The 16,453-nt window shown below is 44.6% G+C and overlaps 1 protein-coding gene across 1 annotated transcript in view; it reads right to left on the reverse strand.

Moving 5' to 3' along the window:
• CHN1 (chimerin 1) overlaps positions 1-16,453 on the reverse strand; it is a 300,327-nt gene that overhangs the window by 185,798 nt on the left and 98,076 nt on the right. Inside the window, exon 3 of the mRNA XM_069225390.1 lies at positions 14,314-14,369. Coding sequence (XP_069081491.1) covers positions 14,314-14,369 — 56 coding nt within the window. The remainder of the gene's footprint in view (positions 1-14,313; positions 14,370-16,453) is intronic.

The raw sequence follows: 16,453 nt of genomic DNA on the forward strand, positions 1-16,453 counted from the left end.
CCTCTTCTGAAAAATTCCTTTTTCGTTGCCTCCTTTCTTTCTCGCCTCTCATTCTTTCCCTTTCTTTTTTCCTTGTTTTCATGTATTTTTCAATTTTCTCGATTTCTTTTACTGCCCTGTCTTGCTTTTCTGATTCCTATCTTTTTACACTCTACTTATGTCTTTCCCTCCTTCTCAGTTGTGCATTATTTTCAGTTTCTTTTTCTCTTTTAAGGTAGAGCGTAGCAGCGCTGCTTTTCCGACTGTTGGCATCTTTGTGGGCTTTTTACCATGCCACGCCAATCACTATCACTCATTCATGGGCTTGCCTTTCAAAAATCCTTTATCATCATTGGTAAATGCTTTACGTTTGTCATTCTTTGGAGCAGTTTTGTTAACACCTTGGCCATCAACCCTGTTACATGGATAACTGCATGACTGCCGATATGTTTGACTGAGAGCAAACTGTTTTTGCGTTTTGTGTTATGCTCATTGCGGCTGTGGTGCCTTGAATCGGCTCGCTTATGTCAACTGTTTTACATTTATGTTCAATTTAAGTGGCAAGAAAAGTCCAGTTAGGAATTTACAATGCTAATAGCTTTAACTCGCCTAAACGCGAGACCCCATTGCATTGCAAATGTTTGTTTCTTCTTGTCTTCATTTTACTCTTGCTGTTTTCTCAACTTCTTTCTTATTTCTAACTCTACCGTTGTTCTTTCCCTTACTCCCCCTTGTTTCTTTATTACTTTTTCTTCCTTCTCTTTCATTCTCTTTATTTCTATCTTTCTCTCTGATTCTCTCTTTTGTCTAATTCTTTTTCACCTTTTTCTATTTTGTCTCAATGATTCTCTTTTGTTCTTTCATTCTTTCACTTTTTTCATCTTTCTCCTTCCTTCATGTATTTTCCTTTCCTTCCCTTTTTCTTGTTTTCTCTCCCTCTTTACCTTCTTTCATTTGTCCCATCGCGCGTTCTATTTTTTCCTTTCATTACTTATCTTGTTTTGTTCTTTTTCTTTCTCTTGCTTTCTTTTGCTCATTCTTTCGCACTCTTTCTTCTTCTGCCTTTGCCATTCTTTCCTTCTCTCATTTCATTCCTCTCACTAATTTTTCTTCCTCTCACTTTCTTCTCTTCCTTCACATCCGTTTTCTTATTTTCTTCATTCTCTCTTTTCTTTCCCTGTCTTTCTCTGATTCTTTCTTATTTTCCTTTTTCTCTCCTCTTTTTTTCTCTCTCATTCAGACCTTTTTTCCCTTCTCCGTCTTTCTCTTTTTCTGTTTTCTCTCTCACGCCCTCTATCTCTTTATGTCTCTCTCTCTTCCTCCCTTTTGCAGACTTAATACAAAGGGACAAAACTAAATCGTAAAGGCCCCAAATGTAAATCTTATGCACTACAGCTCCTGTGCTCTTTGCTCCCTGTTGCCAGGCTGGGGTACCCTAGAGGCAGTGCTTAAGTTGTTTGGCCTCTGTGTCCATTTATGGGATCCATATATGAGGCAGTAGCTCACAACGACTTTCAATGATCAGAAGTAGCTCTCACTATAGGAAAGGTTGGAGACGCCTGGAGTAGACCGCTCCTCAAGTGCAGACGTATGGGAGATTGGCTATCAAGCACACACTAGTCACAAAGAAGTCCTTCAAATAATCTTCAGCATAACTTCTTCCTTGATCGTGATCAACTTGCAACTTGAACAAAGTGGAGTAGTATGGATCACACTTTATACACATTTTCAGGCGCTCCTGTTTCATGTGTCAGGGACAACTTGGATTGGTTCCTTTTCAAATGTCTTTTCCAGACTGTATTCGAGGCACAGTTTTGGTCTAAAGTTACGCTTCTTACAGCAGGTAGCATATACAAAACATGGGCACAATGAAGAGAGAACTCTCTGCAACTTGCTGTCATCTGCCTTCTTGGCTTCCTTCCTAACCTCAAACAAAACAGACTGCAATCCTGCTCCTCACCCCAACCATCAACCAAATGGCAGTGATCAAGGAGAACTAATCAGAAGCCTCCTATTAATAAAGTCTTCATGGATTTTTTAAAGGTAACACTGTCTCTATTTGCCTCCCTTCAGTGTCTGTATTTCCACCTCTCAGGAATGCAGACAACACACTTGCACTGTCCAGGGAAGCTGTCCTCATGCTCCGTAGTGTGCCATGCCAAATTAGGTGCATCCAAAATAGGTGACACTAGCTTCAGTACACACACACATTAGAGTAGATTCTAAAGGTACAAGTTATTTACCTTCGGTAACAATATATTGGGTAGAGACATATTCTATTTGCAGATTCCTTACCTTAGAATTTCCCCCATGTGTCAGACTGGATCCGGAGATTTTTCTTTGAGCCATACCCTTGCACATCGTTAGGTGGCGTACGTGAACTCCGCGGGCATCATTGGCATCGTAGTGACTGTGATGACATCGGGAGTAGTACATAGACGCCACCTCAGCGCAGTGACATCCGTTTCTTTTCACGACTTTCCACTCCAAAGGGCAGAGCAGTGAAGAATACGGAAATTGGTGTACCAGAGCTAAGCGCTGATTGGGGAAGTCCTTTCCCTAGAAATCAGTTCGCAAGTGGGGAGGATGGGCAGGTCGGTAAGGAATCTTCAACTAGAATATGTCTCTAACAGATATATTGTTACTGAAGGTAAGTAACTTGTACATCAGCTAGAGACTTTTAGTTGCAGACTCCTTACCTTAGAATAGATACCCAAGCAATGCCATCCTCAGAGGTGAGCTGCGAACCAAGATCATACTAGAAAGTCCTGCAGGACCAAACAACCACAGTAGCCGTCCCTACGGACCTGACTGTCCAGGCAGTAATGTTTAGTAAACGTGTGCAGGGATGCCCATGTTTCTGCCTGGCAGATATCTAGGACAGAAACTCTGGGTGCTAATACTGTGGAAGCAGCAGTTGCTCTGGTGGAATGAGCGCGCAAGCCCTCAGGCGGATGCTTCTTAGCCAAAGTGTAAACACAACAAGTGATAGACGGAATGCTGAACATTGTCAAACATTCACCCCCAGTACAGTGATCTGGGCCTAAATCCATCGTTTTTTTGCTGCCCATGCCATTCAAGTTTGGACCCAGCCATATGCAAATCAGTCTTGACCCTGTTCCCCATGGGAACAGTCCAGCCCGAACTGCTAGGCCAGGTCTTCCCTGGACTGGAAAGAAGCATCCTGGGACCGGTTTCGGGGTGGGGTGGCATGGTGAGCAAAAGAACGATGGATTAAACCCAGATCTGTGACTGGGGGTGAGTGTTTGCATTGTCAGCACTCCGTCCATCATCCTTTTGTGTTGCTCTTAGCCAAAGTGTAGCACATCTTGATGCAAAGAAGGACCCATTGCAAGATGGTACATTTTTGCACCGCCTTCCCTTTCTTTGCACCCACATATCCAACAAAGAGTTGATTGTCCACCACAAAATCTTTAGTACGATTGAGATAGAATCCCAACGCTCTTTTTGGATCCAGGCAGTGGAGTCTCTCCTCCTCTTGAGAAGGATGTGGCGGTGCGTAAAAAGTAGGCAAAGTGATGGACTGGCCTACGTGAAAAGTTGTAACGACTTTGGGAAGGAAGCCTTAGTGCGTAACACCACTTTATCAGGGTGCACAGACAAAAATGAGGGCTTAGAAGATAGCACCTGAAGCTTACTCACTCTGCGAGCAGAAGTGCTGGCAACAAGAAAAACAGTTTTGAAAGTAAGGAGCCGTGGGGGACAATTGTGCATCGGCTCAAAAGGAGCACACATTAAGTAAGTAAGGACAAGACTGAGGTCCCACTGAGGCATGTTAAAAGGAGTGGGAGGAAACAAATGGGTGAGGACCTTAAGGAATCTACTAACAATAGGAGATTTAAAGAGTGAAGGCTGATCAGGCAACCTAAGAAAGGCTGAGATAGCCGATAAATAGCCCTTAAGGGTGCCCAAAGCAGAGCCCTGCTGGGCCTAAGAAAGAATGAACAAAAGAACCCAAGAAAGAGGAGCACAGAAGGGATCAACAAATCTGATGGTACACCATGCCACAAATTTATGCCAATGACAGAAGTATACCATTTTGGTGGAGGGATGCCTGGCTGCCAAGATTACATCACAGACTTAGGGTGGAAGGCCAAAAGCCATCAACTAGAGCCACTCAATCTCCAAGCATGAAGGCAGAGATTGTACAGGTTCAGGTGGAGAACCGCCCCCTGTTGCTGCAACAGAAGAGCCTCCCGATGGGGCAGTCTGAGTAGAGGATCGGTGGCCATGCTCAGTAGCTCTGGATACCATACTCTCCATGGCCAGTCCGGAGCCACGAAGATTACTTTGACCCGGTCGTTCTTGATCTTCTTGAGAACTCTGGACAGAAGTGATATAGGCGAAAGGAGGCCGGAGGTCCACTGGAGACGAAAAGTGTTGCCGAGCAAGTTCCGCCTTGGAAACTCCAACATGTAAAACAGCTGACATTGCACGTTCTCTGCGGAGGCGAACAGATCTAACCAAGGCTCTCCCCACTGCTAAAAGAGGCCTTACACCACCTTCAGATGGAGACGTCATTCATGATTGGCTATGCATCGTCGGCTGAGTTTGTCTGCTCTGGCGTTAAGAGAGCATGCCAGATGTTGAACCACAAAGGTGATGTCCTGATATGCCAGCCATGTCCAGAGGCGCAGCGCCTCCTGACAAAGGGTCAAGGACCCCACTCCACCCTCTATGTTGCAGTACTACATGGCGGTAGTGTTGTCCGTGAACACTTGCACCACTTTCCCTGTGAGAGAGGGAAGAAATGCTTTCAACGCAAGCCTGATCTCCCGAAGCTCCAGAAGATTGATATGGAGTCCAGGCTCGGCCAGAGACCAGAGGCTTCTGATTTCTGCCTCTCCAATGTGGCCGCCCCATCTCAGAAGTGATGCGTTCGTCACTATGGGTAGATATGGTTGGGGAAGGGAGAGGGATCTGCCGTTGACCCAATGGCGATTCGAAAGCCACCACTGTAGGTCTTTCACAGTCCCCTCTGAGATCTGGACCATGTTAGAGATATTTCCCTGATACTGTGCCCACTGGAACTTCAAGTCCCACTGCAGAGCCCGGCATGTTTCTCTAGCAGGATGCAGGAGGCCCAGCAGCCTCAGAGTCAGTATCACCGAAAACCAAGACAGAGGCTGAAAGATCTGAATCATAGCCTGAATATCCTGGACTCGCTTTTTGGGAGGATAGGCCTGAAACTGCACTGTGTCCTGAGAGGGGGTAAGGTGTGACTTTGGCAGGTTTATAGTGAACCCCAGCATGTGCAGGAGGTTCACCATAGTCTGAAGGTGGGAGAAGACTTTCTGGGGCGAGTCTGCCTTCAACAGCCAGTCGTCGAGGTACGGGAAGACTGAAAACCCCAACCTGCGCAGATGAGCTGCAATCATCACCATCACATTTGTGAACACACGAGGGATGCTGGTAAGGCCGAAAGAGAGCATGGTAAATTGAAAGTGCTCGTGATCTACCACGAATTGTAGGCAACCTCTGTGGACAGGCAGGATTGGATTATGGAACTAAGCGTCCTCCAAGTCCAACGCTCCTGGGTCCAAGGCAGACAGGACCTCAGCCAGGGTGAGCATTTTGAATTTCTCCTTCTTGAGGAAGAGATTGCAGGCCCACAGGTCTAGGATAGGACATAAGCCATTGTCTTTTTTGGGCACCAGAAAGTAGCGGGAATAAAACCACAGCCTACTTCTGGTGCAGGGACCCTCTCTATGGCTCCCTTGGCTAAAAGAATCACGATTTCCTGGCAGAGAAGGGCCAAATGATCATCCGGTATACGGCTGAATGATGGAGGCATGGCTGGTTGAGCAGACTCAAAGGAGAGGGAGTAGCCCCTGCGAATGATCTGCAAAACCCACCTGTCAGTAGTGATGGATTCCCAGTGGGGCAGGTGATGGCGAATCCTGCCACCAATTGGACTAGAGTGAGGGGACGGACTAGGAGGGTTTGGAGGCTGTAGCAGGGGTGGACTAGGCAGACCTCTGGTTCCCTGTCCCAAGACCACGTGGGATTCCTCGTCTATGCAGCGGCTGAGAAGCATGGGTGGCACGGTGGATGGGAAAGGGACGCAACAGGGAGCCCCTTTCGTAGCCACGAAAGGCAAACTGTTGGGGACAAGAGGCAGTGGAATGGCCGAGGGACCGAGCCATAGCCTGGGAGTCCTTGAACCTCTCTAGCGCCGAGTCCCTCTCGTCTCCAAAGAGACGGGAGCCATCAAAGGGCATGTCCATAAGGGTCTGTTGGACATCCCCTTAGAAACCAGGTGTTCGTAACCACGCGTGGCGCCACAGGCCACCGCCGTCGCAACTTATCTACTCAGAGAGTCTTTTGGGTCGTGTCCAGCCCACATCCAATAGTGAACTTTGCTGCGTCTCTCCCATTGGTGACAGCTTGGGAGATGATAGCACGGGCCTCCTCTGGTGTCTGTGGGAAGACCTGCCCAAAAGGCATGTGGTGTTCATGGACCGCAGCGCTAGACTGGAGGAAGAAAATGTCTTCTTCCCAAGTTTTCCAGCCTTTTTGATTCTCTATCCGGAGGTGCGGAAGGGAATGTGCCATAGGATGAGGATGCCTGGATAACAAGGCTCTCAGGCGTGGGGTGTGGAACCCGAAGGCCCTCCAACCAAAACCCCTCCAACCGAAACCCCTGGGCACGAAGGCGCCGTAGCGGGGTCGGACTGCCCAAAAATGAGGTGCATGGCCTCAAAGAATTCCTTTAATTGGGCAAGGGTCGTACCGGCTCCAGTAATCTTGGGGAGGCGCGGAGCAGACCCAAAAGGAGGCTCTGAGGACTGAGGCCTAGAGCGTCAATGCTCCTCCCTCGTCGCATCAGCCGAGCAACGGGGTGAAGTCGAAGGATGACGAGATTTCTTAGAGTTCTTCTTCTTACCTTTACCTGAAGACTTCAAGGAGGACAAGTGGTAGTGGCTCCGTGAGCAGTCTCGAGACCTTCCTCTCGAGCGAGACTGGGACCGATGCGGAGTCTAGCTCCGGGCCGCCATAAGCTTGAGGGACTGTTCCCTCAAGGCCTTTGAGAGCATAGCCCGGCACTTGGAGCACAACTCTTAGTCACCGACATCATGAGGTGACAGTCCTCACAAGGTTTGAAGCTGGTCTTTGGGGACATCGCAACGCACCAAAACTTCACCAAAAATCCGACAAAAAGGTCAAAGCAGTCTGAAAATGACTAGGGTAGCTCTCTCCGGATCAGCACGTAGCACGGAAAGAAAAGAACTGACGTCACTGCACTGACGCAGTGTCTATGTACTACTAACAACGTCATCACAGTGACTACGGTTCCAACGCCGCCCACGGAGTTGACCGACGTCACCTAACGACGCACAAGGGTATTGCTCGAATAAATATTTCCAGATCCAGTCTGACGCCTGGGGGAAATTCCAAGGTAAGGAATCTGCAACTAGAAGTTTCTATCGGATAAATAAAATCTATTTAGTGTTTTGTATGGTTTGCAACCAAAACAAATTTGTTCCACTATGTAGAACTAGGTTTCTGAGTGTGGCCAAACTAAGCCCATACCCCATCTTAAGTTTTTCTTCCAATTCCTCTCTCCCCACACACCACAAAATGTCCACAAATGAAATACTTTATAATAACATATTGCTATTGGAGACAACTGGAGGAAGCTTTCCTCTCAAATATAACTGTTCAAGGTTCTTCCTTCCACACTCAGTTAGCCTATTCATTTTATAAGTCTACCATTGTTCTGTATGTTACCAGCTCTGTCCCATGCGTCAACAATGGGTCAAAAGGTAACTATTCTATTTATTATTTATTTAGGGGATGGTGTTTTATTCCAAATTGCGATTTGTAACCTTTTGCTAACCTTGTGCTGACAGTGTAATCTTTACTGTGTATTTCCCTATAAAAAAGGACTCATTTTGGAGAAAAGCCAGGCTTGGTTTACCATGCCTGTCTGAGAATTTTTCACTCATACTTGGGGAGAGCTCACCCTTTACTCTCAATTTAATTTGAGAGGCTTTAAGTCTACCTGAGCTGCATCAATATTATTCACCAACACCATTAAATGATTAACTATATTTTTGCCTTCCGTAATAATGTTTACATTTCTTAATAAACCTTCATTGGTTATTATTTGTTGCTGCTTCAAGAAGGCTTATTTCTGGGCTTATGCTAATTGTTTCACTAGCAATTATGTTCCAATAACAGCACATTACCTCATATACTCCTGAGGAGGATAACACCAACCTGATCCTCCATAGGTGAATTATCTTCATCTAATCTGACCATCAAAGATAGCATTATCGTGGATATGCACACACACACACACACACACACACACACACACACACACACACACACACACACACACACACGCAAACAGGACGTCAGTGCGAGGTTCTAGGTTTCACATAACAGCAGAACTTTTACATGAAAGGAGTCAGAAGACTCCACTCTTAACGACAAGAAAAAGTATCATCGGACTATAAACCGCAAACATAGTATCCTGCTGCAGAAACCTTAGGTGATACATCAGTTATAGGAGTCCATTGTCTCTATGAGGGCATGCTGTGTGTGTACCCCTTCAGGCCACAGAACAAGTCCTGGACCTTGCACTGTCATGAAAAAGCCTAGGTCTCTATGCACATACTACATTAATGCAATGCCTTGTTCAAAATAAAAGTAGGTCTAACAGTTTCACATGCAGTTGGGTACCTAGGGCAGAGGTGCATGCAGGTTCACCATGAAGGTGAAATTTCCATTCCAATATTCACTGACTGAAGTATCTTGCAGAGGACCACTACAACAACCTACAAATTGATGAACCACACACAAAGGAACTATCAGAGGTCATGGGAACTTATCCTAGGCAGACAGAAATGGGACATGTTAAAATATGACATCCCACACATTCACAAGTGTGTTTGACATAGAGAACAATGCTACAAAGTGGTGTTTAGTTACATATAACCCCAACAATGGTCAACTGTATATATATATATATATATATATATATATATATATATATATATATATATCTATATATCTATATATAGATATATATATACATATATATATATATCTATATATAGATATATAGATATATATATATATATATATACGCAACAGTGTCAGGATCCTGATACGAGATGTTGGGGGAAGGAGGCTCCACTAAATACATCTTTGAAGGTGCTTAAGAGTGAAGGGCCTTTGGTACAGGCTCAGACACACTAAGGAGATCCTGGGATATTCTGTCATAGAATGAGCAGAGGTGGTGGGTTTGGTATTTTGACAAAGTTGGACTGAGGCTACATCTAAGGCAGACAGGATCATGCTTAGGCGATAGTTGGTACCAGCCATCCAGCTATTAGCCACTCCATGGAGGCAAAGCCGCCCCCTTCACTTGGACAAGGGCAACATGAGCTGTGACGTATCTTTGCCTTGGAGAATCTTTTGTATGACATATCAGAGGCCAATAGGGCACTCAGGTGCATGTGGGGAACACTGATGGGCCATCTTAAATAACTGGGGACTGTCTCAATGAGACCAAAAAGAGACCAGGTGCTTACCTGCATTGCTAATATGAACAATAACACATAGCAATCTCATACTCCCAACTTTACCTAGGGCAAAACGAGGTCATGGAATTTAATGGGCTAGTTTTGGTGTTTTTTTCATCATGTCAGATGGGTATGGATGAGAAGCAAATGGTTCAGAGGGGTTAATATTTTCTTCTAAAATGTAATAGTGACGTGACTTGTACATAGAATTGATTAATCAAAGAGATACTTCTTTTAATATTGCAGTTCGATGGGTATTACTGCTATCTAATTTCAATAAACTGTTTTCAAGTTAAAAATGTGGAAATAGTGGCTGCAATGTCTGATAATTTAACCTCACATATTTCTGGTGACCTAACTAGGTTACTTCAGAGACCACTGCTCACTTTGAAGAAAAAGCAATAACCATCCGAACTATATCACAAGTTAGATATATGTGGAAATGCCTTTTTTCCTGTTGCTAATAACTTTGGGGCCGTTTGATAAATCTCCATGAAACTTCCTAAAAAAGTGCTACTTTTTGACAGGTTTGCCGATGAAAAGTTTCAAGGTGATCCGTCAAGAGGGGTCAAAGAAAAAAAAAAAAAAAGGGGAGGTGGGTGGGAATCCCACAACACATTTTCCCTAATAATATTTATATAGGAATTTTAGTCACAGCTACAGCACAGACCGCTGAACTGATTTTCACCAAATTTGGCAGCAAGATAGATCTTGGTCCACAACCATTGCTTTTTGCGTTTTGATGTAAATCCTTTCAGTAATTTTGAAGGAATTAAGATATAAAGGGCAGGGAACAGATAACCTATCCCCCTAGGCCTGCTGGTAATCTCCAAGAAGGGCCTGCCTGGGGCCAAAAATGTATATATATATTTTTTAATGTTGCTACTAATTCGCAAAAGATACGTGAATCTGCGGCAAAATCTTAAAGGTAAAAAAGCATGGGCTACTGCGCTTGTTTTATTAAACCCCCTGGGTGGACCAGGGCTTGGGGGGAATTCCACGTTCTTTTTGGGGGGAGAAGGGTACGTGGTCCCCTTCCCTGAGTTTCTGAGAGGCCCCTGGAACCCATACCCTGGGGCTGAGGCAAAAAGTAAAGGAGGGGAGCATGGAGCACTCCTCCCAGAGCTTAATTAGAGCCTGGGGATTACATTCCCTGTGACCTACATGGGAAGGAGGCCACGCGATCCTCCTCCCCGAGCCTTAAAAAGGCCCTGGGGACACCATCCCCCAAGGGCTGAAGTTAAACTAAAAAGGAGAGAGGCCACACGGACCCACCTCCCTGACCCTTTAATGCCCTCTGGGTCCCCATCCCAGGGGCCAGCTCACTCACAGTGTCCCAAGTAGCCTACCCCGTAGTTACCCTGTCCGCACTAGCATAGGCAGTGAAGCATATATTTGCTGCAGTCTGGCAGGAGTATTTTTAAATCTCCCACCAAACGGAAGCAAATACTAAGTTTGCTCCCAGCCAACGGAAGATTTAACAATGCTCCAGTCATCTGGGAGCGGACGTGAGCTCTATTTCCCTACCCGCAGTGGTGCAGGCAGGGAAACAAAACCCATATTACTCCTGCTCAGAAAGAGCACGCAAAAAGCAGCTGCTTCCTCCAGACACAAGCAATGTCGGCTACTGCAACATGCAGGGGAGCCGAATGGGGCCAAGGGAGCCTTGGAGCCCGTCCCATTGCCCCAATGTGTTTGTTGGTTGATCCTCTCGGTGGGCATCCAACTTTAATTGATGTGGGCCCGGGGGATGGTATCTCCCGGGCCTAAGTAGGCTCCCCTTTTACTTACATTTCTGACAAAATAGGCTCAGAGAGTGGGGCAGCGCAGCACCCTTCAATTTAAAATGACTCAGACTTTAGGGAATGTGGTACCCAGGGCATTATAAGGCTCGAAGGAGGGGTGCTGTGTGCCCCCTTCCCCTTTTTTTATTATATTTGGCCCCAGAGGATGTGTTCCCCATGGCCTGTGAGGGCTCAGGGAGGGGCCATACCACCCTCTCCTGTTTAATTGTATTTAGCCCAGGGGAAGAGATGCCTAGGGCTGCAAGGCCCCACTCCCTTTTATCTTGGCTTTAGCCCCAAGAGATGGGGTTCCAGCAGTCTGATAAGGCTTGAAGAGGAGTACCTACTCCCCGAAGAATTGAGCCCGAGGGGGGTGAGGTCCCCGGGGCCTATTAAGACTCAGGGAGGGGGGGCTGCAGCCCCCTCCCCTTAATATATATGTTTTGGCCCCGGGGTATGGGGTCCCCTGGGTCCAAATGCCAACCCTATGCCATGTCATGCACGGCCATGTGCAGCGTGGAGTTGGCTGCCTGCAGGGGGTTTAGCCGCATTCAGGCCCTGTGGCTAACCCCTGTCATGCCCAGTTGAAGGCCATGCGCATTGTGAGGTTAGTTGCCTTTGGGGTGTGAGCTGCAGTACCTGAGTGCAGGCCAGGGATCAGCACAGTTGCATTACCACTGTGACCAGCACCGTACCATTGACACCATAGACATTCTTAGTACTTGAGCTCTGGGTAAGTGGTTTCATACTTTTGAAATTGTCATGCTTTGACTCATGGTTTTAGTTTGGTATTGCCATTGATTTCTATTATTTATGGTTTTAGTCTGGTATTGCCATTTCTTTCTGTTATTGAATACTGTTCATGTTTTAGAATAATGTTGTGTCAGTATTTGCCAAAGACTGGTATCGACCGCAACGGAACATTACAACCAGCGAGATCCAACGCCTTGCAAGATCTTGTAGAACTTGCAGCGACCAGTTTGGGTGTGGTTTTATTTAAACTATACTCACCATCAACCGCCCTCTTTGTCTAGTGCTTCTTGCCCAACTAGGATGTCTCCAGCAACTCCTGCACCCATTCGAAAGGCCGCCAGCCACTCTCTTCTCACAGGACTCTGGAACTCAGGAATCCAGCTCAAGAACCGAGTACAATTGTCAGGTACACGCGCACTAATCTAAAAGCAGCTTTATGGGCATAACTGGTGGGCGATCTTGCTTGTGCTAACCTTTTTTTTAAAAAGTACCTAATGGAATTTACCTGAGGCAAGGTTTAAGACCACAGAACTAGTGCATACAAACTTACCTGCAGTAAGGATTAAGAGACATTGTAGAGCATGAACACTGTAAAACGCGCATTGTGCATTTTTAATGAACAGCAAAAGCAACAAGCCAGGATTTTCTGTTGGTAATTCACACTTGCGTGAATCCTGCCTACTCAAGAGGTTGTGTGGCATAACACAACCATGAAGGACACTCTGAAGGTTACTAGGTCAAACCCCAAGGGCAGACGATGGCTGTATAACCGAGTATTGAGCATCAAGGTGCTGACATAAATCCACAATTATACCATAGCATCCCATCACCTCTAAAGCTGCTTCGCAAATAAATGTTATCGTAATTACTTCAAATGGGGATAACGGTAGTGGGTGAGCACACACAGTATCAAAAGTAGGATACTAATATTTTTGCCTTTCTTTCAAGGTTGACGGCTGCCGCCATAGAACAACCACACAACAAATCGCCAGGTCAGGCCCCCTTCCCAGGTTCTGAACTCTCTACTTGCAGTTCAGTACAGTCTCAGGTAGGGAAGTTGGAGTGCAGAAGTTGGGCCAGGACAGTCTTTGCGAAGCCATGTCATGGGCCTTATCAGGTAAGAGCCATCGTCACTCATTTGGACAGGTTGGCTGCGGCCACGCTCTTAGTCAACCCCGCTGTGCACTGTGGGGGGGGGGGGGGGTTGGCTTTAAGTATGGTAATAAAATATTAATTCACCCTAAATGTTTACTGAAAAAACAAAGATTAAAGTAACATTACAATTAGGTGAAATGTTCAGTAACAGCATAATATTTTAAACTCTAAATACCACAGAAGTTCATCAGTTATAGTTATCTCAATTAACTATAACACGTATCCCAAGGTAACTATAACTCATGCCCATGCCATGCACTGCTAACTACCCCACATATTACATCACTAATGATATCTTCTATAACATCACTTCAACATGCACAGTTAAATTATAGATGAGAAAGTTGTGCATGGCGGGGGAATGAGTTATTTAGCTCGTTACTTTAGCCTTTGGATATTTCATTGATAATATGCTGAAAGTAGTTGTGTCCAAACTACTTGGCAACAGGATTATTCAATGCCTCGGTCAAGTTTCACAATCTCATTTCCTCAAGCTCTTCCTCCTGCACCATCCCAGGATCTCAAGAATTGAGCGTTGTGTAGAGTTTAAGTATAAAGGTCAGTCTACCACATGCACATAGGGCCTATAATGATTGAAAATGCTGGACAAGGCATTTTGGTACCCTACCACATTTGTTCCTTCTTCTCTCTCTTTAATACCTTAGATTACACATCAGATCTCACTCCATTAGCAAGTATAAATGAATTCAGGAATTAATCAACTACTTATCTTTCCCTTGTGTTACTGTGACAGGTCACATCTCAAGTTTCATAAAATGTAGAGGGAGTAATGGGCAAGCGTAGTTATGAAAGTAGGGAAACCTGTGAGAGCTTAAAGACTTGAAGGGGATGAATGCATGTGAATAGTGACAAATTGGGGATCATATGCACAGACACTAGGAGACAGGCCAGTAAAGAGATTGGAAGATGGCAAAAAGAGTGAAAAGTGTAATGTGGTGGCTGATCCTGGTGGAAGTGTACTGAAGTTGATGAGAGACAGGTAGAAAGAAGAAACGTCAAATGAAACTATATTGTAGTGGCACAGGTTTTACTATTATAAGATCTTTAAACTTGCAGATACCGACCTCACGAGTGCAGGTGATCCGTCGAGGATGAGGTGCTTCCTGTTGCAACTGATACACTGATAAACAATAGGAAAAAAATCAACTGAGTTTACAGGATAGTTGTAACAGTACTGTGGCACAATTCTGCATCTTTTTCAATTTACGTTCTCAAAATGAATAAAAAAGAGTAGCTCTAGACATAGATCCATGTCAATGTCACCGCATTGTCTATTTTCAATATACAGACATACAATCATCATTAAATGACAGTCAAACGCTGTCCTAACTTTTTTTTTAAATTATTTCTCACTACTGCCCTTCATATAAAGAGAACAACTGTCTTGGCTGATCCCCTGATTGTAAGCCGGACGACTGCAAATGTTTCTCTTTCATAGGAAACGAAGTACACAAAGGACCTCCCTTTTGCAGAGCCAAACTCCGTAGTATACAAACATCATTTTCTTATGATTCATTCTTACCAAATGAACTATAAGACGAAGTTTACTAAAGTGAAAGGAAATTGTGGATGTGTGGAACTGTATGTACCATGTATGAGGAACAGAACTTTGAGAACTTTTATTATGAAACGACTGTGAAGTATTCTCTTTATATTTCATAAATAGTGCTCTGGCAGATTCATGAAAAATAACAATATTCACACAAAAGCAACCTGTATACACCGACTAGTTAAAAAAAAAAAACATAACTTATTATTTCTATCACATTATGGCACTATGCTGTGGGTTTAGAAACCGTGCTTGCTTAAATACATCCAAATCTGGGGACAATTCCAAAGCAAATAGTCGGCAGATGTGCTGTGGTGATCCTACAAAATGGCCAGCATCACATACCATCCTTTGAGATTTGATTGAAATGCCCACGGATACCATTGATGCACCTTTGTACGCTTTTTCAGAGGAGACATATCTGGCAAAATGATGGCTAAGGGTGGTGGCTAAGGAATCCCAAATTTACTATCTGGTCATTTCCTGTGTGCACTACAAAGCACTGCAACATATAGTCCAGAAATAGACGCTCCAGACACGTGTACAACTTAGTAATTTTAAATAACAGCTGCAAACACTTACGGAACTCTGAAAATGTTACTTTATTTTAGGCATGACGTAAGAGGCATGCTCTAATGTTGTAAAGGGGTCTTTGGAAAGGGCTCTACAGTTTTAGCTGAGGCAGTATAGATGACCAAATACAGAAAAATACTCAAAATGAAATAAGAGGTAACATTTTAAAGGAATATGCCTACGCTTTGCTTCTGTAGGACAATAAACAACCAGAAGCTGAAAACAGGGCGTTTAAATTCATTGTAAAGTACAATAACTAGTTAAAACATGCTAATGAGCATTTCCCCAATCTCCTATACCAGAGGAAGACTTCGAGAAGGGGAAAACGGAAATGGAAACAGTTGTTTTTTGGCTCGCAGATGTAATTAAGAACACATGAAGCAACAAATACTTTGCTAGATCAAGGAGGCAAGTAGACGGGCCAAACACATTAAAATTGGTCCAGACATCCCTGATATATAAATGTGATCTCAGAAAATCTCAAATGGGCAACTTCATTGAACATAACCGAGAGAATCTGTAAAGTACCCAGGGACAAGACCAAACATCAAGTTTAAAGCACAGGAGCCCAAAATAACGAGTCTCAGCCATTTTCAAATCTACAGGAATCCACACCACACAATCACAGATCAATGTGAGACTTGTTGCAATATTAGATCCTTGTCCAAATGCTGGATATACTGCTCTCCACTCCAAGCAATCCGGATTTACACACTTTTGGGCAGACTGAACTGCGTCAAAGGACTTGACTTTCAGCTACAAAGGTGTTATCGTGAATGCCTCTGCCACTCCCTGTCCATCCAGTAAAAGTGCCAGAAATGTGCAACTAGAAACCACATAGTGACGTCAACAATTGCAGGGTGAATGGAGGGAGATGGCGAAGTTATGCTGTCTAAGCATACGATTCCACAGTGGTATTCTATATCTACACAAGGCATAGCAGAATACTGCAAAGTGAAAAGCAAACTGAAAGATCCCTTTTCCCTTTTTTGACTCTGGAGTATACATGCAAGCAGCTGATGTACTTAGCCATGGCAGTCAATTTGCTTTCCTGTTCTCTCAAATTGTAATAAGGCAAAGCA

Source organism: Pleurodeles waltl, chromosome 3_1 (genome assembly GCF_031143425.1).
Source record: "Pleurodeles waltl isolate 20211129_DDA chromosome 3_1, aPleWal1.hap1.20221129, whole genome shotgun sequence".
NCBI classification, from domain to species: Eukaryota; Metazoa; Chordata; class Amphibia; order Caudata; family Salamandridae; genus Pleurodeles; species Pleurodeles waltl.